Source organism: Eupeodes corollae, chromosome 1, assembly GCF_945859685.1.
Source record: "Eupeodes corollae chromosome 1, idEupCoro1.1, whole genome shotgun sequence".
In the NCBI taxonomy this organism is placed as follows: Eukaryota; Metazoa; Arthropoda; class Insecta; order Diptera; family Syrphidae; genus Eupeodes; species Eupeodes corollae.
The window spans coordinates 33124356-33143353 of NC_079147.1; the positions used below are offsets into that span (position 1 = coordinate 33124356).

The 18998-nt window shown below is 31.7% G+C and overlaps 2 protein-coding genes and 1 pseudogene across 2 annotated transcripts; 1 reads left to right on the forward strand and 2 right to left on the reverse strand.

Annotated features, from left to right (window-relative positions):
* Positions 1–2113: 2113 nt before the first annotated feature.
* Positions 2114–3266, reverse strand: LOC129953896 (uncharacterized; annotated as a pseudogene).
* Positions 3267–6378: 3112 nt separating this feature from the next.
* Positions 6379–7447, forward strand: LOC129953905 (uncharacterized). Its single transcript, XM_056067445.1, has one exon. It carries the CDS (start codon positions 6476–6478, stop codon positions 7445–7447), a length of 972 nt encoding a protein of 323 aa, XP_055923420.1. The 5' UTR covers positions 6379–6475.
* Positions 7448–16032: 8585 nt separating this feature from the next.
* LOC129940508 (zinc finger protein 583) lies at positions 16033–17114 on the reverse strand. Its single transcript, XM_056048871.1, has 4 exons — positions 16983–17114; positions 16779–16920; positions 16265–16720; positions 16033–16203 (listed from the first exon to the last, which is right to left on the reverse strand). The coding sequence occupies exons 1-4, from the start codon at positions 17047–17049 to the stop codon at positions 16053–16055; spliced, it is 816 nt and encodes a 271-aa protein (XP_055904846.1). The 5' UTR covers positions 17050–17114; the 3' UTR covers positions 16033–16052.
* Between the last annotated feature and the right edge of the window lie 1884 nt (positions 17115–18998).

Sequence of the window (18998 nt, forward strand, 5' to 3'; positions counted from 1 at the left end):
TTTTGTTGTTATTTTTAATAATTGGAAACTTAATTTCACAATGGTTTTAATAACATTTAGCTGTATTTGAATACACTTGTTACTTTAAAAAAAAAGTGACCAAGAAATCAAAAATGTAAGAATGTTCCCTCTGCATTACGGCACTTTCTTATATCTGCTATAACGAAAGTTCATTTATTCATGGATAATAATCCTACATTTTTTTGGTATAAGGTATTTCAAAGGTAAAAGAACAGTTTTTGAGCTAAAAAAACACTCCACACAATTATGAACCTGTGTTTTGCCGACTTTTTACTTTTCGATAAACTGAAATTACAGTTTTGAGTGCTTGGAACTTAGATATGAAACACTATTTTACATAATATCTTGACATATGTTGATGAAATACACAGTTTGAGTAAATATAGTTGCTATAACTTCGAGGTTTAAACCCTACGCTTAAAGCTACGGTCAAAAACAAAACTGAGCACAAATCACACGTTTGGACACACACTCACATAATTAGCATTTTGATTATTTCGGTAATGCACACACTAATAGTCAAGTGTTGTCACTAAGCCTTGGTCTTAAACGGACTGTTGCACCACCATATTTATTTATTAGCTTCCCATAGGAAGTTATTGTAGTCGTTCTAATTTGAAAATTGAAAATTTTGACATTTCTCGAAGTTTCAAGGTCCCTGGAGTCCAAATAAAAGATTTTTAGAGAGATGTCTGTGCAGTGTGCATGCGCGTGTACGTACGTTTGTACGTGTTTTTTCGTTCTCCAAAGCTCAGTAGAACCTGTAGAGATATGGACTTGATTTGATCTACAAAATATTTTTGTGCAACGAATCATAACATTTTTGAAATCTGTTAAAATTTTGAGAAAAATCGTATTGACAGTTTTCTAAAAAAATTAAATCTTAGAAAAAAACCAATTCCAGACGCTTCTTTCAACTAATTTAAATTATATATGTACTTCTATTTTTCCTGTTCATAATAAATAAGTAAGAAATTATGCTATGAACTACAGACACATATCCAAGCCTTCTTCAATTCCTTAGCTTTTTCAAAAGCATTGCTTATAACTCGCTATATCTTTATTGTTGACCTTTATTTTTTCTTCCCAACCAATCTTACTGAGTTTGTGTCCAAAACTATAAACGAATTAGAGAAAGGGAATGCAGTGGACGTTATCACTACAGGCTTTAGTAAAGCCTGTGACCAAATTATTCATCTTAAACTTAAAACACTTGATTTTTCCACCTTTTTAACTTCCCATAGGAAGTTATTGTAATGGGTCCGATTTGTCAAATTGAAAATTTTGACATTTCTCGACGTTTCAAGGTCCCTAGAGTCGAAATAAAAGATTTTTAGAAAGATGTCTGTGCGTGCGTGTGTACGTACGTTTGTACGTCCGTACGTCCGTACGTCCGTACGTCCATACGTTCGCGACGTTTTTTTCGTCGTCCATAGCTCAAGAACCAGAAGAGATATCGACTTCAAATAAATTTTGTTATACAGATAAAAAGGCAGAAAGATGCAGAAAGGGCTCTGAAGAAAATTGCGTGGGTAGTTTTTTTTTACCATAGCAGTTTGAAAAAAATGTGAAAATTTTGGTTAACCTTAAATATCTTACACTCAGAGAAAAAAATAGTTATGCCAAAAGTTTTATACTTTGTCTCAAGAAAATATGTAGGTTAAAATCTGCCCAACAACTTTTTATTGTAACTTAAGAGAGTAAAGCGTTATTTAAGTCTTGAAAACTTTTATTTTAAAACCAAAAATAAAGTTCTCAAAATTTAATAACATTTATATTTAAAACAAGAACATTATTTTCAAAACACGAAGAATAAACATTGTTGTGCCAAAAATTAATGTTATCGGTATCGTTACGTTTAAAAACGTACATTGTTGTCGTAAGAACCATTTCTGTCAGAATAGTCAAGAACTTCAATTCTTGCCCCAAGGACCTATAAAATTGTCTCAAAACCTCAAAATATTAAATACTTACCTAAAACCAAAATCATTTAGTCTAAAAACAAGCCCATAAGTAAGAAGAAATCCTATCCATAAGCAGTTGCTGCAATTGGCCTTGGAGGAATAACGTTAAACACAAATTTACGGTTAATGTAAAAGGTATATTATTTATTTTGTGAGTATTCCAAGTTAAAAACAAAGCAGGTTTTTATAACCAAATCAATGGCGCAAAGAAGAGTTGGAACCTTATAACGAATTTCTTCAACGCAAACATAAAACTCTAATAAATTATCGGTTGATTAACCTACCACAAATATTTTGGGTTGTATTTTTAAAGATTGGGTTATTGCAGTATTCTTGATTTCGTCTTCGATTTGTTTGAAATTGTTCAAACTCACCAAATGAATAAACATGTCCTTTTGGGCATCGGTAATTGATGACTTGAATTTTCTGTTGATTCTGGGTGGTAAGATAATTGTATGAAGCAAATTGAAAAAATGAAAGTGTCTTGAATCTGAAAAGAACACAAACTTTTAAGTTTCTATCTATTGAAAAAGATGTTAAATAAGTTTACCTATTCCAAGTTTGCTAGATTGCATTATTTATGCAAGATAGTTTCTAAGTCATACTCTAAACTTGAAATGGCAGTGATGCTATCTGGTTTAGAAAGGCTCGACAATAGAAATCCAACTCGAAACGATGGACAAAGTATGGTCGTTTGCACAACATGCCACTAATTCACACTAAAATGACAATTTTGTATACAAGATAATTTGCTTAAAACGCTTCTTAGGCGAGAAATTTTCCAAAAACTGGTTTTTCTTTTTTTTTTTTATTCTACGATTTTATACAATAGTCACTTGATTTGCTATACTTACATCGTTTTGTTCTCGCCATTTGTTAAGATTATATCTAAACTTTATTTTCTCCGATAATAATTGCCTTTTGTTGAAAATTTCGTCGATTTCATGAGAATTCAACATTTTCAACAAATTCTCTGTAGAAATTAGACATTCGGCTAAAGCGTTTATTCCCTCCGGGGACATATTCCATTCTTGAAACAACTCATACACAACTCAGTGTCCAAATTTATAAATTCGACTTCTTCACTTATAATGTCCTTTATTTTAATAATAAGTTATTTTAAAATCACAACTAATTCACGAGTCACTCCTGCACTTTATAAAAATCACATAGAAATGAAGTGGCGACCAGAATAAAATAACAGTTAGATTTTGCAATTCTTAGGATATCAAGAACTAAATTGTTGTGGCGAAACAAGACTCATTTGATTTAAAAACTTCGTTCTTAGCCTGGTGATGGCTTTGGGTTGTGTGTGTGGTATTTGCTTTTACACAAATAAAATTAACAGATAGATTTTGAAGTTCAAGAATTACGTTTTTGTTGAGAAACACAAAACATTTGAATCAAAAATTTCGTTCTTAATGGTATCGTTTTGTTCGTGTGTGTAAGTAAAGTTACACATTCAACTTAATTTTTGTTTTGGAAATCTAGATAGGGTTCAATATAACAAAGAAAATATTGTGTGTTAGTGCACGACACACTAAAACTAGGTAGGCATAGTAAAAATCATTAAACACCTTAAAAGATGGCGTTGTTATTTTAAGAATTAAATATTTGCTTCCAATTTTCATCCCCGAAAGTAAATTTTTTATTTTTATTAAAAGATTCCCTGTTGACGAATGTTAAATGTTCCAATATGTTGATTCAACTACTATATTTTTGAAAAAGTTCTTTTTTTCAGAAAACGTTCTTGAGTTAAAAATTAAAATGTTAAAATTTTTCAAATGCGAGTTGTTAAGTTGCCAACAATGTTTTTTTCTCTGAGTGTACGAACCAAAAACGCTAGAGACTTGAATTAAATTTTGTATAATATATTGTAACGTGATACCAAACAAATATATTTTTTGAAAAAAATCAATATAACGGTTTTTTTATAAATCAATAAAACTGAAAAAAAAAAATTGTCACCTCCAATATTTTACGACTGAAATATGATTTAATCTCTAAAACAACTTTGTGCAACGAAGAATAATGTTTTTGACATCCGATAAAATTTTGAGGAAAATCTAATTGACAGTTTTTTTAACAAAAAATAAAACCTAAAAAAAAATGTATAAAAGTTGGTAAAAATTGATTTTCGACTCAAATATCTTTTCAAAATTTAAATTTAATTTACTTTAATCTTTCAAAACATCTTGTTGTCAACATTCAGTTAAAGTTTGAAAAAAATCGATTTGACAGTTTTTGTACAAAAAATTAAAAACTGAAAAAAAAATTAACAAAAGTTCGTAAAAAATGATTTTCGACTCAAATATCTTTTAAAAACTTTAAGAAAATAGGTTCTTACTAATTTTTTCTTATAAGAAATATTGTTTTTAACATTAGGACAAATTTTGAGAAAAATCGAATTGACAGTTTTTTTACAAAAAATAAAAACCTGAAAAAAAATGTATAAAAGTTGGTAAAAATTGATTTTCGACTCAAATATCTCTTCAAGAATTTTAAATATTGGCTTCAAACTAATTTTATCTTATAAGAAATATTGTTTTCAACATTTGATAAAATTTTTAAAAAATCGAATTGACAGTTTTTTTACAAAAAATAAAACTCTAAAAAAAAACAATTCTAAAACTTGGTAAAAATTTACTTTCGGCTCAAATAGCTTTTCAAAAATTAAAAATATTGCCTTCAAACTTATTTTATTTCAGAGAAAATATTGTTTTCAATATTCAGTAATTTTTATATAAAAATCCAACAGTCCGTTTTTTTCATAAAAAATAAAATCTATAAAAAATAGTGCGCAAATTTGGTAAAAATACATATAGACAAACTTTTAAGCAAGACAAATCGACAGACGGGATTCCAGCCTCTTTTTTGCTACGCTGAGTTAAATTTTTGAGCTCGATTTGATTATATTATTAACTAAACCAACTCACTCCTTGGCTTCATCAAGAGTTGGACTAAAGAATTTTTGAATCCCTATTTCACTGAATCCCTGTACATCCACCTTTGTTAGACTTCGCCTCAAATACGCTATGACTGTCAAAGAATTGAATCTGTGCAACGCATATTTCTTCGATTTGCACTCCCCGGTCTTGCTTGGGATGAAAATCTATTCTTACCACCTTATGAAAATAGTTTAAAACTTATTAATCTACAAACCCACCAAAAACGCAACGACATCTTCTACATCAGCTTTAAGCAGGGAGTATAGAATCGCTATTTCTTCTAGAAAGAATAATTGTTGGAGGATTTGTCAATTCGCAAGAGTCAGTAGTTAATACCCGTGAATTAAACTTTTCTTGTTGTAGGAGGAACAGGCAGGGATTGATCCCAAAATGTCTATAATGACAGTCCTTTACATTAACCATCACTTAACGAATACGGGTACGGGTACGGAATTGAAAGTATAGGAGGAAACTAACTTTTAGTTATTCAATAAACTGTGAGCTGAAGAATATGTACATATGTATGATAGATACATATATTTACAAATTGAAACTTTGTAAGTTTGTTATTGGGAGATCGACAAGCTTTGAAAACGAAACAAAAACAATAAATAATTTTCGTCTAGCTTTTCTAGAATCGAGTCGTTGTTGTTGAAATACAACCTAGACATTTTCAGCAGCCCTTTTGACTGGAAGTTATTATAAAGGTCCTTCTAGGTCCTTTCATCAGAAGTGAGAAGCCACACATTAAGCCAGCAATTATGAATTGTCCTTAGAAAAAATGCTAGAAGTAATTGTTGCTGAGAAAAAAGTCCGAGATGTTTCGGAAGAAATAATTGGAAGAAATGTCCAGGTATTTGGAATTTCTTATATTTTTATTTGTCCAGTCCAGTCCTGTCCAGTTTTGGGTAGGACAAAAAAAAGAAATAAAATAAATAAAAAATAAACAAGGTGGCGCAACAGTCCATGAAGAACCAGGGCCTCGTGACTTATAACTCTCAACCATTTCTGTGTGCGAGTTATGTTGTCAGAGATGGAAGGGACCTACGGTTTATATGCCGAATCCGAAAGCAATTTTCATGACAAGAATGACTCTTTTAGACCATTGTTTAAACCTAAAAAAATCCCTAGCTGCTAGGCTCGCTATAATTAAGTATTTATCAAGTAATAAAAGTCATGTACATATCAATCATCATCATATCATACATAACAAAAATGATAGTTTTAAGTAAAATTGATTATGGTATATATATTTATGGCAATTCACCAAAAACTACCCTGAAATATTTGAAATCACCATATCACCAGGCAGCTCGGAGAAGTATTTGCGCTTTCCCTACTTCACCTATACAAAATATACTTGCGGAAGCAGGACTACCAACAATCGAGGAACGTCATAGAGAATTGATATCAAAGTTAGTTGTGAAGTTAACATTTTCAAAAAACTCAGTTATTGACAAGGACATCCATCAGTCCATCAGACATAAATCTAAGAAACGTATCCAATCCTCAATAAGCAAAATCATAGATAAAGCTCATGAAATGGAAATCCAGTTTAAAAAACCACGAAAAATACTTTTATCTTACCCGCCATGGCATATAAAACCTGATTCCATCCTGATGAATTTGGCCCACTTCAATAAGGCAAATACGAGCAACGCAGTTTACTGCTCTTTGTTCTCCGATATCTCATCTGAACTTAAAAAAGACGGTTGGGAATTCATCTTTACAGATGGTTCGAAATCACTAAGCCATACGTCGTTTGCCGTCACATCAGAAATTGGTTTTATTCTGCGCATTGGTTCTTTACCGGAATCTACATCAATTTTCACGGCAGAAGCATTTGCAATTCTACATGCACTAAAAACAACTATGGAAAACAGTGGCAAATTTATTATATGCTCAGACAGTATATCTGTCTTAAGAGCTATAAACAATCCAAACAACAACACTGACCTAATTTCCTCCATAAGAAACAAGATTGCAATGATGCCAAAGAAAATAAAACTGATGTGGACCCCTGGTCATGTAAATATCCGTGGCAATGAGAAAGCCGACAAAGCAGCAAATTCGGCGAAAGAAGCACCAGTATTTCAATTCAATGCATTCACTAAACAAGACCTTAAAACTCGGATTAATAAAAACTTAAAAACTTTACAACAAACTGAATGGAGCCTTTACCACCATCATTATAAAAAAGTAAACCCAACGAAATCTCCACCTAAATACCCTACGAACCTGCCAAAACGCAAAATCACAAACTTTGTACGCCTCAGACTCGGTCACACTTCAACAACCCACCAACACCTACTCACCAGAAACAACCACCCGATGTGTGTAACATGCAACACAACTTTGAATATCTCACACATCCTCGAAAATTGCCAAATCTCGAAACCAATTATTTACTCTGTTTTTAAAAATCTATCAATTTATGATACACTAAAAAATCCTAATTCTAAGAATATCGAAAATGTAAATAAATTTATTGAAACTCTAAAATTAACTCTATAAATATTATTAAAATAGAGAGCCAATAGTCTCCGCAGCTAGGCTCTCACCTTTTGTATTAGCTTGTAATTTAAATTACGTGTTAATAAATAATAATAATAATAATAATAGGATTTGTCAATTCCTCGCCAGAAGCAGTACCCGTGAAAAATGTTAGGTGGCACAGGCACTCCCTGCATGACAGTCCAACGCACTACTACAAAAATAAAAACAAATAAAATATTCACGGGCATTAATGATGGTTGGGAGAGTGGTGTTTAGGAGGTTGCCGTTCAGAACGATCAGCATAATTTAATAAATTTAAAAGCAGATAATGATAGACAAAAAAATAATGAATAGTTTTCCTGTCTTCGACTTTGATCTTTTGCCTGTAGATATTTAAGGGTTAAGCGATACAGTTTAAAAGATTTTTATATTAGCCAAGGCCTGGTTTGAAAAATGTGATTTCTGCATTATCAATAGGTAGATTTGCTTTCGTCTTTGATTTATACTTTTGCAAGTGGTATGAATGTTGTAGCGGTTTCGGTGAGCATGGAAAATTTTGAAAGTTGTGAATCCATCTCATATAACGATTTTATCATTGAAAACATTTTTCTCCAATTCACCAATTACCATTTGAAATTTCTGAAGATATGGTAGATCGATTTGTTATTGGTTGTTGAGATAGTTACTCGCATTTTGCTGGCCCTGTTTGGACATGGCATCGAGATTTCATCAGATTCCTATAGATAAAGATTCAATGGAAAAAAAAACATTTGTGCATTTTGAATTCTTAAAAATGCATTTGGTATTATCAAATTCTCCTGCAGTTTTTCAGCACGCAATTGATTACGGTTTAAGGAATGAAATAAAGAGTAAAATTGGATTGGTTTATATGGATGATGTAATTATTATATCGGCAAGTGTTGAAGAAGGCATAAAGCGAGTTGATCTTGTATTGAAAGCTTTGAATGAATGTGGATTTTCAATGAATATTGAAAAATGCTAATTTCTTCTGTTACAAATTGAATATCTTGGCAGAGAAATATCAGTTGAAGGTATAAGACCGAGCTCCAAAAAACAATATGAATTTATGTTAGCCCTATCTCCAACAAATGTAAGACAAGTCAGACAGTTTATGGGCTTAGAAAGCTATTCTCGTAAATTTATTCCGGAGTTAAGTGCAAAAACTCATTGTATTACACGACTTATTAAAAATAATTTTGAATTTGATTGGAGTCAAGAATGTGCAGAAGCTAGGTTATATATTGTCAACCAATTAACGCAAAGAACAGTTGTTACTATTGCGTTACTGACTGTAACGCAATAAACGCTACAAAAGATGACCGCGATTTCATGCCAAGAATTTCACGAAGTTGGATTTATAAACAAGATTTGGAATTTGGTATTTGATTTATTGCAAGGGAATAATGGGACAACATGTCGATACTTACTTACATATTTTCAAGTTTAACAGATAACTGGTTGCATGTAGAACAGTATACAGATCCTATGACAATCGATATAATGAATAAAGTAAGAGGAAAATATACGGAAGTTTTGACACTAGTACACTATAGTTGGAGGGCTTTTATATGGAAAAGATAAAAGTGGTGAGAAGTTAAACGTTCCTCAAAAATGTTGATTGTTTTTTATTAGAAAACTTTGTGATTAAGTGTAAACGTCATGTTTGTGCTGTCATTCTGACAGATGGTAACAAAAGAAATGTTTCGTATGTTTCTTTTATCTGTTGCAAATTTATTTTTGGCAGTGACCGTGAGCTCATAAAAATTAACAAAACGAAAAAAAGCTAATTAAAATAAACAAATAGATTAATTTCTTTTTATTTAAATATATATACCTACATAAGTAACATTTCAATTTATTTCATAGTAAATTGTTATTCCAATGGCAACAAATTGAAGTCGGTCCATTAACTGGACACCAGCAATAAAGGAGTTGCTGGTTGAAGCAGTGAAGCCGTTTTCTATGCCAGGGGAGAGTAAACTCAACGATGGAAAAACACTTAAAGCTAAATTTGAAGCTTGGCAGAGCATCATTCAGGAAATGTTCAATGCTACTGGCTACTGCTTTACAGCCAAACAAATAAGAGAGCAATGGAAGCGACTAAAAAAAGAACCTTCTTAGATCTTTTTGGCAACAAATGTAGTAGAAAATGTAATTGAGCACAGTTTAGTTAAAGACGTGTTTAATTTGGTTATTGGTTAACACACAAATAAACTCGTCTCTAAAGTTTAATTAGGCGTTTATCTAAACGCTTGTTTAGTCAATAATTATTGGTAAAGCCCTATATGACTACTTCAGGAATAATCACAGCAAATGGGCAATTAGAACGATATGTTGACACGGTTAAATATCTTTTAAGAACTAATTTTGATATAAACCCGAATTTCCGCAACCGATGTCGAATTTGTTTCTTTAGTTTTTGTATTCCCAATCTTCTTAATACAGGAGGACATAGGTCGTAATCCCTCCGAGCATATCTGCACCCACCCTATAAAAATATCCTCAAATTGAATTAAGAGATATTCCATTACTATTACTTTATGCTCCAAGTATTAAGCGTAATAGCCCTTATTCAAGAAGAGCAAGTTTTTGACTCACTCTTTTACTCCACTGGGAATTCTATCCCCATTCTTCATTCCCCTTATTTCCACTTCCCCCAAAATTGTATTAAAGGCTATCAAAACATTATGCCTTATTTCGGTAATCCACATTTCTTTTATTCAAAATTCTTATTTGAATATTAATAATACAAAAATGTATATACAAAAAAAATCACCCTATACATCTGACCAGAGGAAAATGAATTCCATAATAATTTTTCGAATATTGAAAACTCCCTCGAGATCAAGATCATATAACATTTGGTCCAAAACGGGATCATATAAACTACTCGTAGCTTAGACTATATTTTCTTTGAATTGTATTTTGTGATTTTTAAATTTTGTTTGTTTTCATTTAACATATAAATATGTTGTAAAATAACGATATAGTTACAAAAAAAACATTTACCAGTACTCCCAGATGTTGTAAACAGCATTTAGTTGTCCTGGTGAAATCCTAAACGATGATTGTATTTAAAGTTGATACAAATTTAATGATGATGATGAAGTGGGTGATAATATTAGAAATATTCTGCTTCTTTTACACTTAAAAAAATTCATTACGTCACGATGTATAGAATGGTACACTAACGTATTATTGATTATAACGACTTATCCACTAAATTTGTACATTATTATCATCGGCTCTTTTTTAACTCCCATAGGAAGTTATTGTAATGGGTCCGATTTGTCAAATTGAAAATTTTGATATTTCTCGACGTTTCAAGGTCCCTAGAGTCAAAATAAAATATTTTTAGAAAGATGTCTGTGCGAGCGTGTTTACGTACGTTTGTAAGTCCGTACGTCCGTACGTTCGCGACGTTTTTTTCGTCGTCCATAGCTCAAGAACCAGAAGAGATATCGACTTCAAATAAATTTTGTTATACAGATAATAAGGCAGAAAGATGCAGAAAGGGCTCTCAAGAAAATTGCGTGGGTGGCTTTTTCACCATAGCAGTTTGAAAAAAAGGTGAACATTTTGGTTAACCCAAAAATATCTTACGAACCAAAAACGCTAGAGACTTGAATTAAATTGTATATAATATATTGTAACGTGATACCAAACAGGTATATTTTTTGAAAAAAAATCAATGTAACGGTTTTTTTATAAATCAATAAAACTGAAAAAAAAATTTGTCATTTCCAAAATTTTACGATTGAAATATGATTTCACCTCAAAAACAATTGTGTATAACGAAGAATAATGTTTTTGACATCTGATAAAATTTTGAGAAAAATTGAATCGACAGTTTTTATTACAAAAAATAAAAACCTTAAAAAAATGTATAAAAGTTGGTAAAAATTGATTTTCGACTCAAATATCTTTTCAAAATTTTGAGATTTTGGCTTCAATTTACTTTTATCTTTCAAAAAATCTTGTTGTCAACATTCAGTTAAAGTTTGAAAAAAATCGATTTGACAGTTTTTGTACAAAAATTTAAAAAGCGAAGAAAATATTAACAAAAGTTCGTAAAAAATGATTTTCGACTCAAATATCTTTTAAAAACTTTGAGATAATAGGTTCTTGCTAATTTTTTCTTATAAAAAATATTGTTTTCAACATAAGGACAAATTTTGAGAAAAATCAAATTGACAGTTTTTTTTACAAAAAATAAAAACCTAAAAAAAATGTATAAAAGTTGGTGAAAATTGAAAAAAAATTGGAAAATTGGCTTCACACTAATTTTATGTTATAAGAAGTATTGTTTTCAACATTTGGTAAAATTTTTAAAAAATTCGAATTGACAGTTTTTTTACAACAAATAAAACTCTAAAAAAACAATACTAAAACTTGGTAAAAATTTACTTTCGGCTCAAATAGCTTTTCAAAAATTAAAAATATTGGCTTCAAACTTATTTTATTTCACAGAAAATATTGTTTTCAATATTCAGGAATTAAAAAATAAAATTTACTAAAATAGTGCGCAAATATGGTAAAAAACATATAGACAAACTTTTAAGCAAGACAAATCGACAGGCGGGATGGGAAGTTATCAGTGTGGGTCGCATCCCACCCTTTTTTTTTTCTTTTAATGTTTTTGTAAAGTAACAAATTTGGATTTCTTAATTCTTCCCAAAATTCAATAACCACAAAGAAAACTTTTGAACTTCGCTGTTTTCTCTCTAGTTATATCGAGTATACACAACCTAAATCTAATAGCGTATTTATTGAATGTTTGAACTTGGTCTATCTTTAGTTAGTCACGGCTTAATTAAATGAACCAAATTAAAAGACCACCAGCTTGTCTAGCCACGAAGTTAAATGGAAGAAAGAACTAGAAAGTTCTTTCTATTTGCTACCACGAGGATGTCTCTGAAATCTGCATTCCGCAATGAAACATAATAGAATGGGTCAAAAACGGAAAGGAAATGCTGTTAGGTACGGCACGAATTCGAACATAATGTGTTTTCGTTAACACTGTGTAATAAACTAAAAGCTTCTATCTCAACACAATGATGCGATTGAGTGCGCTGGTGCAACTAGTTAAGCTATGATTACACGGTCAACGAAATCGGTCAACGCGTTGACTCTCTGACGTCACAAAAAATACATATTTTCTCCGTCATCTCACCGTCAACGTTTACAGTATCAATGCTTAAAACATTGACTATTACACGATTGACACTATTGGGTCAATGTTGTCCCAAATTACGTTGACGCACAGGTGTGTCAAGTCAACCTGACTTTTACTCATCAGTGTCAATGCATTGACTCGCAAAACTTTGATGATCACACGGTTTGACACAAAGCAAAAAAGCCGTCAGCACAAGTCAAAGTTATTTTGAGGAAATTAGATAAATATTATGAGTTCATTAATGCACATAATTATATACATATGTAGATATATTTAACTTAAGTGCAATTCATTTTCAGATAAAAAGCAATAGCAATGACAAAAAGAAATATGGAGCCCTTTTTGGACAAAAAATTGGTTGAAGGTCCGGGAGAAAGAAGGATTTGGTGTAAAATTATTACGCGAATTGCGCGCTGAGGAACCAACTTTATATCGAAATTTCCTCCGCATTTATTTATTTTTATTCACCGACATTGAATTCATCGTCCCCACGCCGATCATCTTCCAACGTTTCTAAATTCATTGTAGGTTCGGCAGTACCCGAAGGATTTGTTATCACCTCCGCCCGAGTAATATGATATGAAAATCATACATGACTCGCATCAGCCCTGCTTCAAGCCGCAACGATTCATTTACAGGTAACGCGTGAACGAGTTCGCTCGACGAGTTCACCAAAGCCCTTGGACCTATCATTTTGCTGCGATCTTGTTTGCAAATTGGTAAGAACCTCGGCAGCCAAATCCTTCATGCTCCCGGATTTTCTAGATTTTCTGTTCTTGGTGACGCTGATGAACTTTTTTGTTTTTTTTTTCCAGCCGGAAGTAGATTTTCTTCGACGTTTTCGGAGCTGAATTGCTGATTCAATTCATGCAGAATTGAAGCATCCGTGTAGGCTCCCTCCTTAAAAAATATATGTATGTCTATGTATGTATATTTTACGGTTGAATTTATACAAAAAATATAAGCTTACCAAGGGCAATGTTGAAACTGATTCTACTGATTGAAGCACTTCGGCAGACTCAGTGAACGTCATTTCGGAAAAGTGAGCCCATGACACGGTCGCTATTTTCGAAGTGCCTTGGCCCGATTTTTTGGCTCGGATCTTACCTAAATTTGCCTTGAAGAGGCTACGAAGGGCGTTCCATTTGTTTCTAGCTTCAAAGCTATCGACATTTTGGATCCCTAGCTCCTCAGCAACTTGTTTCCAGCACTCACATTTTATGTGAGCCAGCTTTTAATCGCTGCATCCTCCATCCCAAAGCGCTGGTCGCTTTTGGACAGCTGAAATCAACGCCGATATTTCAGATTTTTTGGCCCAAGCTTATGCAATTTTTTATTTGTGTTGCGCTTTTTTCTTCTTTTGGTCTTCATCTTGGGCAACTGACTCCTGTCTTGGAGTAGCATCGTCAATTGTTTATCAAAGAAAGGGACATTATTTTAAATTTAAAAAAAAAACTTACCAGCAGCTTTAAAATTTCAATATATGTATGTATGTATGTATGTCCTGTTTTGTTTTTTATTTTTTGAATTAAATGATTTAAAAAAACCAGGGCCATGTATTTTTTTATATGTATAAAAATCACAGTCAAACTGAGACGATGACACGGTATTTAATTCTGCCCCGTCAACGCTGGGACACCGTCATCGAAAAAAGTCAATGCGTTGACCCAAAAATGTGTGTCAACGAGAGTGTCATCGTACCCGTCAACACAATGACACCAGTTTTCGTTGACAATCACACGAAGTGACACTCTTGGGACAGATTGTGACGTCATTTTTACGTCAGAGAGTCAACGCATTGAGCGATTTCGTTGATTGTGAAATCATAGCTTTAACTTTTAATATTTTACTTTTTTTTATTAGAATTTTTATGAGGTCTACTTTCAAAATTATGTTTTTTTTTCTATTTTGAAAAGCTAATACCGGTCATTGGGAGAGACGTTTAATACACCTTATTCGAATACTACTGAAGTTGAACACTCAATAAGACAACAAAATTATCACCTTTAAAAATACTACTCAAAAAATCAAATGGGGTGGCGCAACAGTCCGTTGTGAACCAGGGCCTAGTGACTTACAACTCTCAACCATTCCTGTGTGCGAGTACTGTTGTCAGGAATGGAAGGGACCTACAATTTAAGGCCGAATCCGAACGGCTAGTTTGAGAAAGCACTTTTTCATGACAAGAATTACTCTTGAAGGAATTGTCAATTCCTCGCAAGAGGCAGTACCCGCGAAAATTATTTTTTTTAAATTATGGTGGCACAGGCAGGGATTGAACCCAAGACCTCTTGCATGACAGTCCAACGCACTAACCATCATGCTACGGGTACTTAAAAATACTACTAACAGGAATAAATGACAGAACACCACAAGTTGAGATTCACTTTTCTCAGTTAAATTTTGAACCAGAGTACGATGATATTATTTCGGTTAGAGAATTAGCCGATAAAAGATTAAAGAAAATGCAACTAAAATTAAGATTAGATTTGATCTAAACAAAACTAAGCCAATACGGCTAGAAATATTAACAAAGATTGTTTATAAAAGCAATCGGATTCGGAAGTCCAAGCTAGATGTTCAATGCTAAGGAGTTTTTGAAGTGATAAAAAGATAAAAGATGATGTTGATCGCTAGGTTTGAAGGTAATTTTATTTAAATGCAAGTTCAAGTTAATCTCCTTTGTATTGATTCAAATTGCTGAACAAATTATAATTGTTACTTTTTTTTTGTTCCATTTTCTTTTAATTGTTAAATGTTTACTATTTTCGACGTTCAAATTTACGTATTATACCTAATGTTTCAATATAACGTTTCAATTTTTAACTTATAAATTTTAAATGATTGGTTTTGTGTATAAGAACCAAAACTTATAAAATGTATCGAGAGCGCTGCATATTGCAGGATGGCCGTAATAGATACAAGATTTTTACAAATTGAACGTTTGTAAATTTGTTATTAGCAGATCGACAAGCTTTGAAAACGTCGTTAAGTATAGTTTGAAAACGAAACAAAAACAATAAATTCTTTTGGTCTCGTGAAAAGTGAAACGATGAGAATTGAGGCATTCTCATCGTAGCTTTTCTAGAATCGAGTCGTTGTTATTGAAATACGACCTAGACATTTTCGACAGCCCTTTTGACTGGAAATTATTTTAATGGTCCTTCTAGGCTCTTTCATGCTCTGTGTGAAATGCATTTCTTTTTCTTCCAAATAAAATAAAAAATTTGAAACCAATTCTTTTTGTACCCTTACACGTAATTCCAACTTAAATTTTAATCAAAGAACTGTATCAAATAAACTTTGAGCCACTGTATATGCATTTTATTTTTAAAATATCAACTACACAAACAAAATAGAAATTGACAAAGTGTTTTAAACATTGTAATATTAAAATAATGTTAGTATTTTGAACTCGAAAACAATTTATTTCATGTGATGAGTTAGGAATTTCCTGCATGCCTGCAAGTTGTGACGATTTAAATAAGTTTGTGTGCTAAATGGTTTCGCACATTGTGGACATTGAAATGGCCAATCATGATGTCCTTTACTTTTCTGATGAGCTCGCAAATTTGATCTAGATTTTTAAAATAGTTTAATTGTCATAAATAAAAGGTATGTGCGGCACTGCCACTTACCTATCCGCGAAGCTCTTTTTGCATGAATCATTAGGACAAACAAAAGGCTTCTGACCCGTGTGTAAGCGCATGTGCCCGGCTAGTACCCATGGACGATCAAAACTCTTTTGACAACGCTCACATTCATACGACTTGGGTTGTTTTGAAAAACGACTATTACGGCGTTTCTTTTTGATGTTATCCGAAGATATTTTTAAATTACCGGGAGACTTCTTTGGCTTAGAAACGAAATATTCGGGATTTTGTGGTGCTTCCTGAGAATCTTGATTTTTAGATAAGGATATTGGTGATTCTATTGAACTCATATGGTTGTCTAGGACCATAGGGTCTTTCGATGGTTCTTTCAAGTTCAGCTTAGCCTTATAGTTACTTTCAGAGTATCTATCCATCAAAAGGCAACCGAAGTTAGATTCCAAATGATATCGTGTTGTTATTGAAATCTGATCACTGTCGTACCTTTATTTCAAGATTCATAACACAATTAAATGTTAACTGTTGGTAGGTTTTTACTTACCAATCACTTGACTTAAGCAACTTCTTTTCTTTCTCTTGATAACTTGACAAATTTATTTGTTCTTTAGTCAATGGTTGAAAGGTGCTCTTCAATTCCGGAGTTTTACCAATTTTCGGAAGTAGAGAAATCTTCCGAAACACATCTGAAAAATTGAAAAAAAAAATGGTTAAATGTTAGATTATAAATATTGACAATATAACCTACCGTCAAAATAAGCATTCATTTCAATCCTTTTCAAATTATAACGTTGTGAAAAAATACTTTGGGGCATTTTGGAGAAAAATAAAAACTTGTTGCTTTGAAGTAACTGATATCAGTGCTTCTTTGAAAATAAAATATTTAGGTTGTCATTTCAGAATTTCAAATTCTTAGCATACTTTAATTTTTTTATTTTTTTTTTTTTCAAATTACTTTTTTGAATAATTGTTGGATAGGCAATGCTTGCTTTAATTTCTTTTGTTTCAATATTTAAATTTACTCTAGAAAGCATATAGTTGCCAAAACGGAGAAAAATTTAGTGATTGATTTGTAATACTATTCGGACATCCATGCTTTTTATTTGTTTGAATTTTAGCTGTTACTTTGTTTCAAAGTGCTACGAGTAAAAGTGGTATATTGTCGTTTCTTAAGAAAGCAGTAAAGGGTTGTTTAATGGGTCTTCTCAATGCACAAAATGGCAAATCTAGCGTCCTAAATATTAAATTTATACAGAAAAACAGTTATTTGAGTATGAACGTTGATTTTAGTGGCGTCATGTTTTTCTGAAAACGGCGCTGTAAGACGTTCAAAGATTCGATTTTGGGTATGAACTTATTAACTTCCCATAGGAAGTTATTGTAATGAGTCCAATTTTTCAAATTGAAAATTTTGACATTTCTCGACGTTTTAAGGTCCCTAGAGTCAAAATAAAAGATTTTTAGAAAGATGTCTGTGCGTACGTTCGCTAAGTTTTTTTCGTCGTCCATAGCTCAAGAACCAGTAGTGATATCGACTTCAAATAAACTTTGTTATACAGATAATAATGCAGAAAGGGCCCAACAGTCTAAAAAAAAGATGAAATTTTTGGGTTACCCTAAATAGGTATCTCACGAATCAAAAATTCTAGAGACTTGAATTTAATTTTATATTATGTAACGTGATACCAAATAAGTATATTTTTGAAAAAAATCAATTATCGGTTTTTTTATAAATCAAAAAAAAAAACTAAATAAAAAATTTGTCACCTTCATAATTTTAAAAATAAAAATTTATTTCATCTCCAAAACAACTTTGTGCAAAGGAAAATAAAGTTTTTTACATCTATTAAATGTTTGAGAAAAATCCAATTCACGGTTTTTTTTCATATAAAATTAAAACCTTAAAAAAAATGAATTTCGACTCAAATATCTTTTCAAAAACTTAAGATTATGGCTTCAAACTTATTGTATAAGATACAGAAATATCGTTTTGAACATTTAGCAAACATTTTCAGAGAAATCGAATTGACAGTTGTTTTTACAAATTATAAAAACTTAATAGAAAATTTAACAAAAGTTGGTAGAAATGGATTTTCGACAGAAATATCTTTTCAAACATTTGAGTTTATGGCTACATTTGATTAAAAAGTATCCATTAAACGGATATCTAGATTAGATGGGAGAGAATCTGTTATATTGTATGTAACTTGCACGAGTTATGTTGTCAGGGATGGAGGGGACCTACAGTTTATATGCCGAATCCGAACGGATATTTTGAGAAATCACTTTTTCATGACAAGAATTATTCTTGGAGAGTTTGTCAATTCCTCTTAAGAGGCAGTACCCGTGAATACAATTTTAGGTGGCACAGGCAGAGATCGAACCCAATACTTCTCGCATGACAGTCTAACGCACTAACCATCACGCCACGGATACTGCCAAACAAATGTTTACTCATAACAAATATTGTTTTTGACATTCGGATAAATTTAAAAAAAAACGAACAGTTTTTTAACAAAAAATAAAAACCTTTAAGAAAAACCTAATAATAGTAGGTAAAACTTGAATTTTGAATCAAATATCTTTTCAAAGCTTTGAGATCTCTTAACTTAAATAAACTATAAACTACTACTATATCTTTTAAAAAATATTGTTGTCAACATTCAGTAAAATTTTGAGAAAAATCGAATTGACCGTTTTTTTTTTTTTCAAAAAATAATAACTAACAAAAAATCAATGCTAAAACTAAAACTTGGTTAAAATT

What these genes read in the sequence shown, in the direction of transcription:
- LOC129953905 (XM_056067445.1), top strand. Translation starts at nt 6,476, where the DNA reads ATGGAAATCCAGTTTAAAAAACCACGAAAAATACTTTTATCTTACCCG.
- LOC129940508 (XM_056048871.1), bottom strand. Translation starts at nt 17,049, where the DNA reads ATGCCCCAAAGTATTTTTTCACAACGTTATAATTTGAAAAGGATTGAA. An exon ending in AATGAATGCTTATTTTGACG is followed by an intron (nt 16,921 to 16,982) that starts GTAGGTTATATT and finishes TCAATTTTTCAG; the next exon opens with ATGTGTTTCGGAAGATTTCT. An exon ending in TTGCTTAAGTCAAGTGATTG is followed by an intron (nt 16,721 to 16,778) that starts GTAAGTAAAAAC and finishes CTTGAAATAAAG; the next exon opens with GTACGACAGTGATCAGATTT.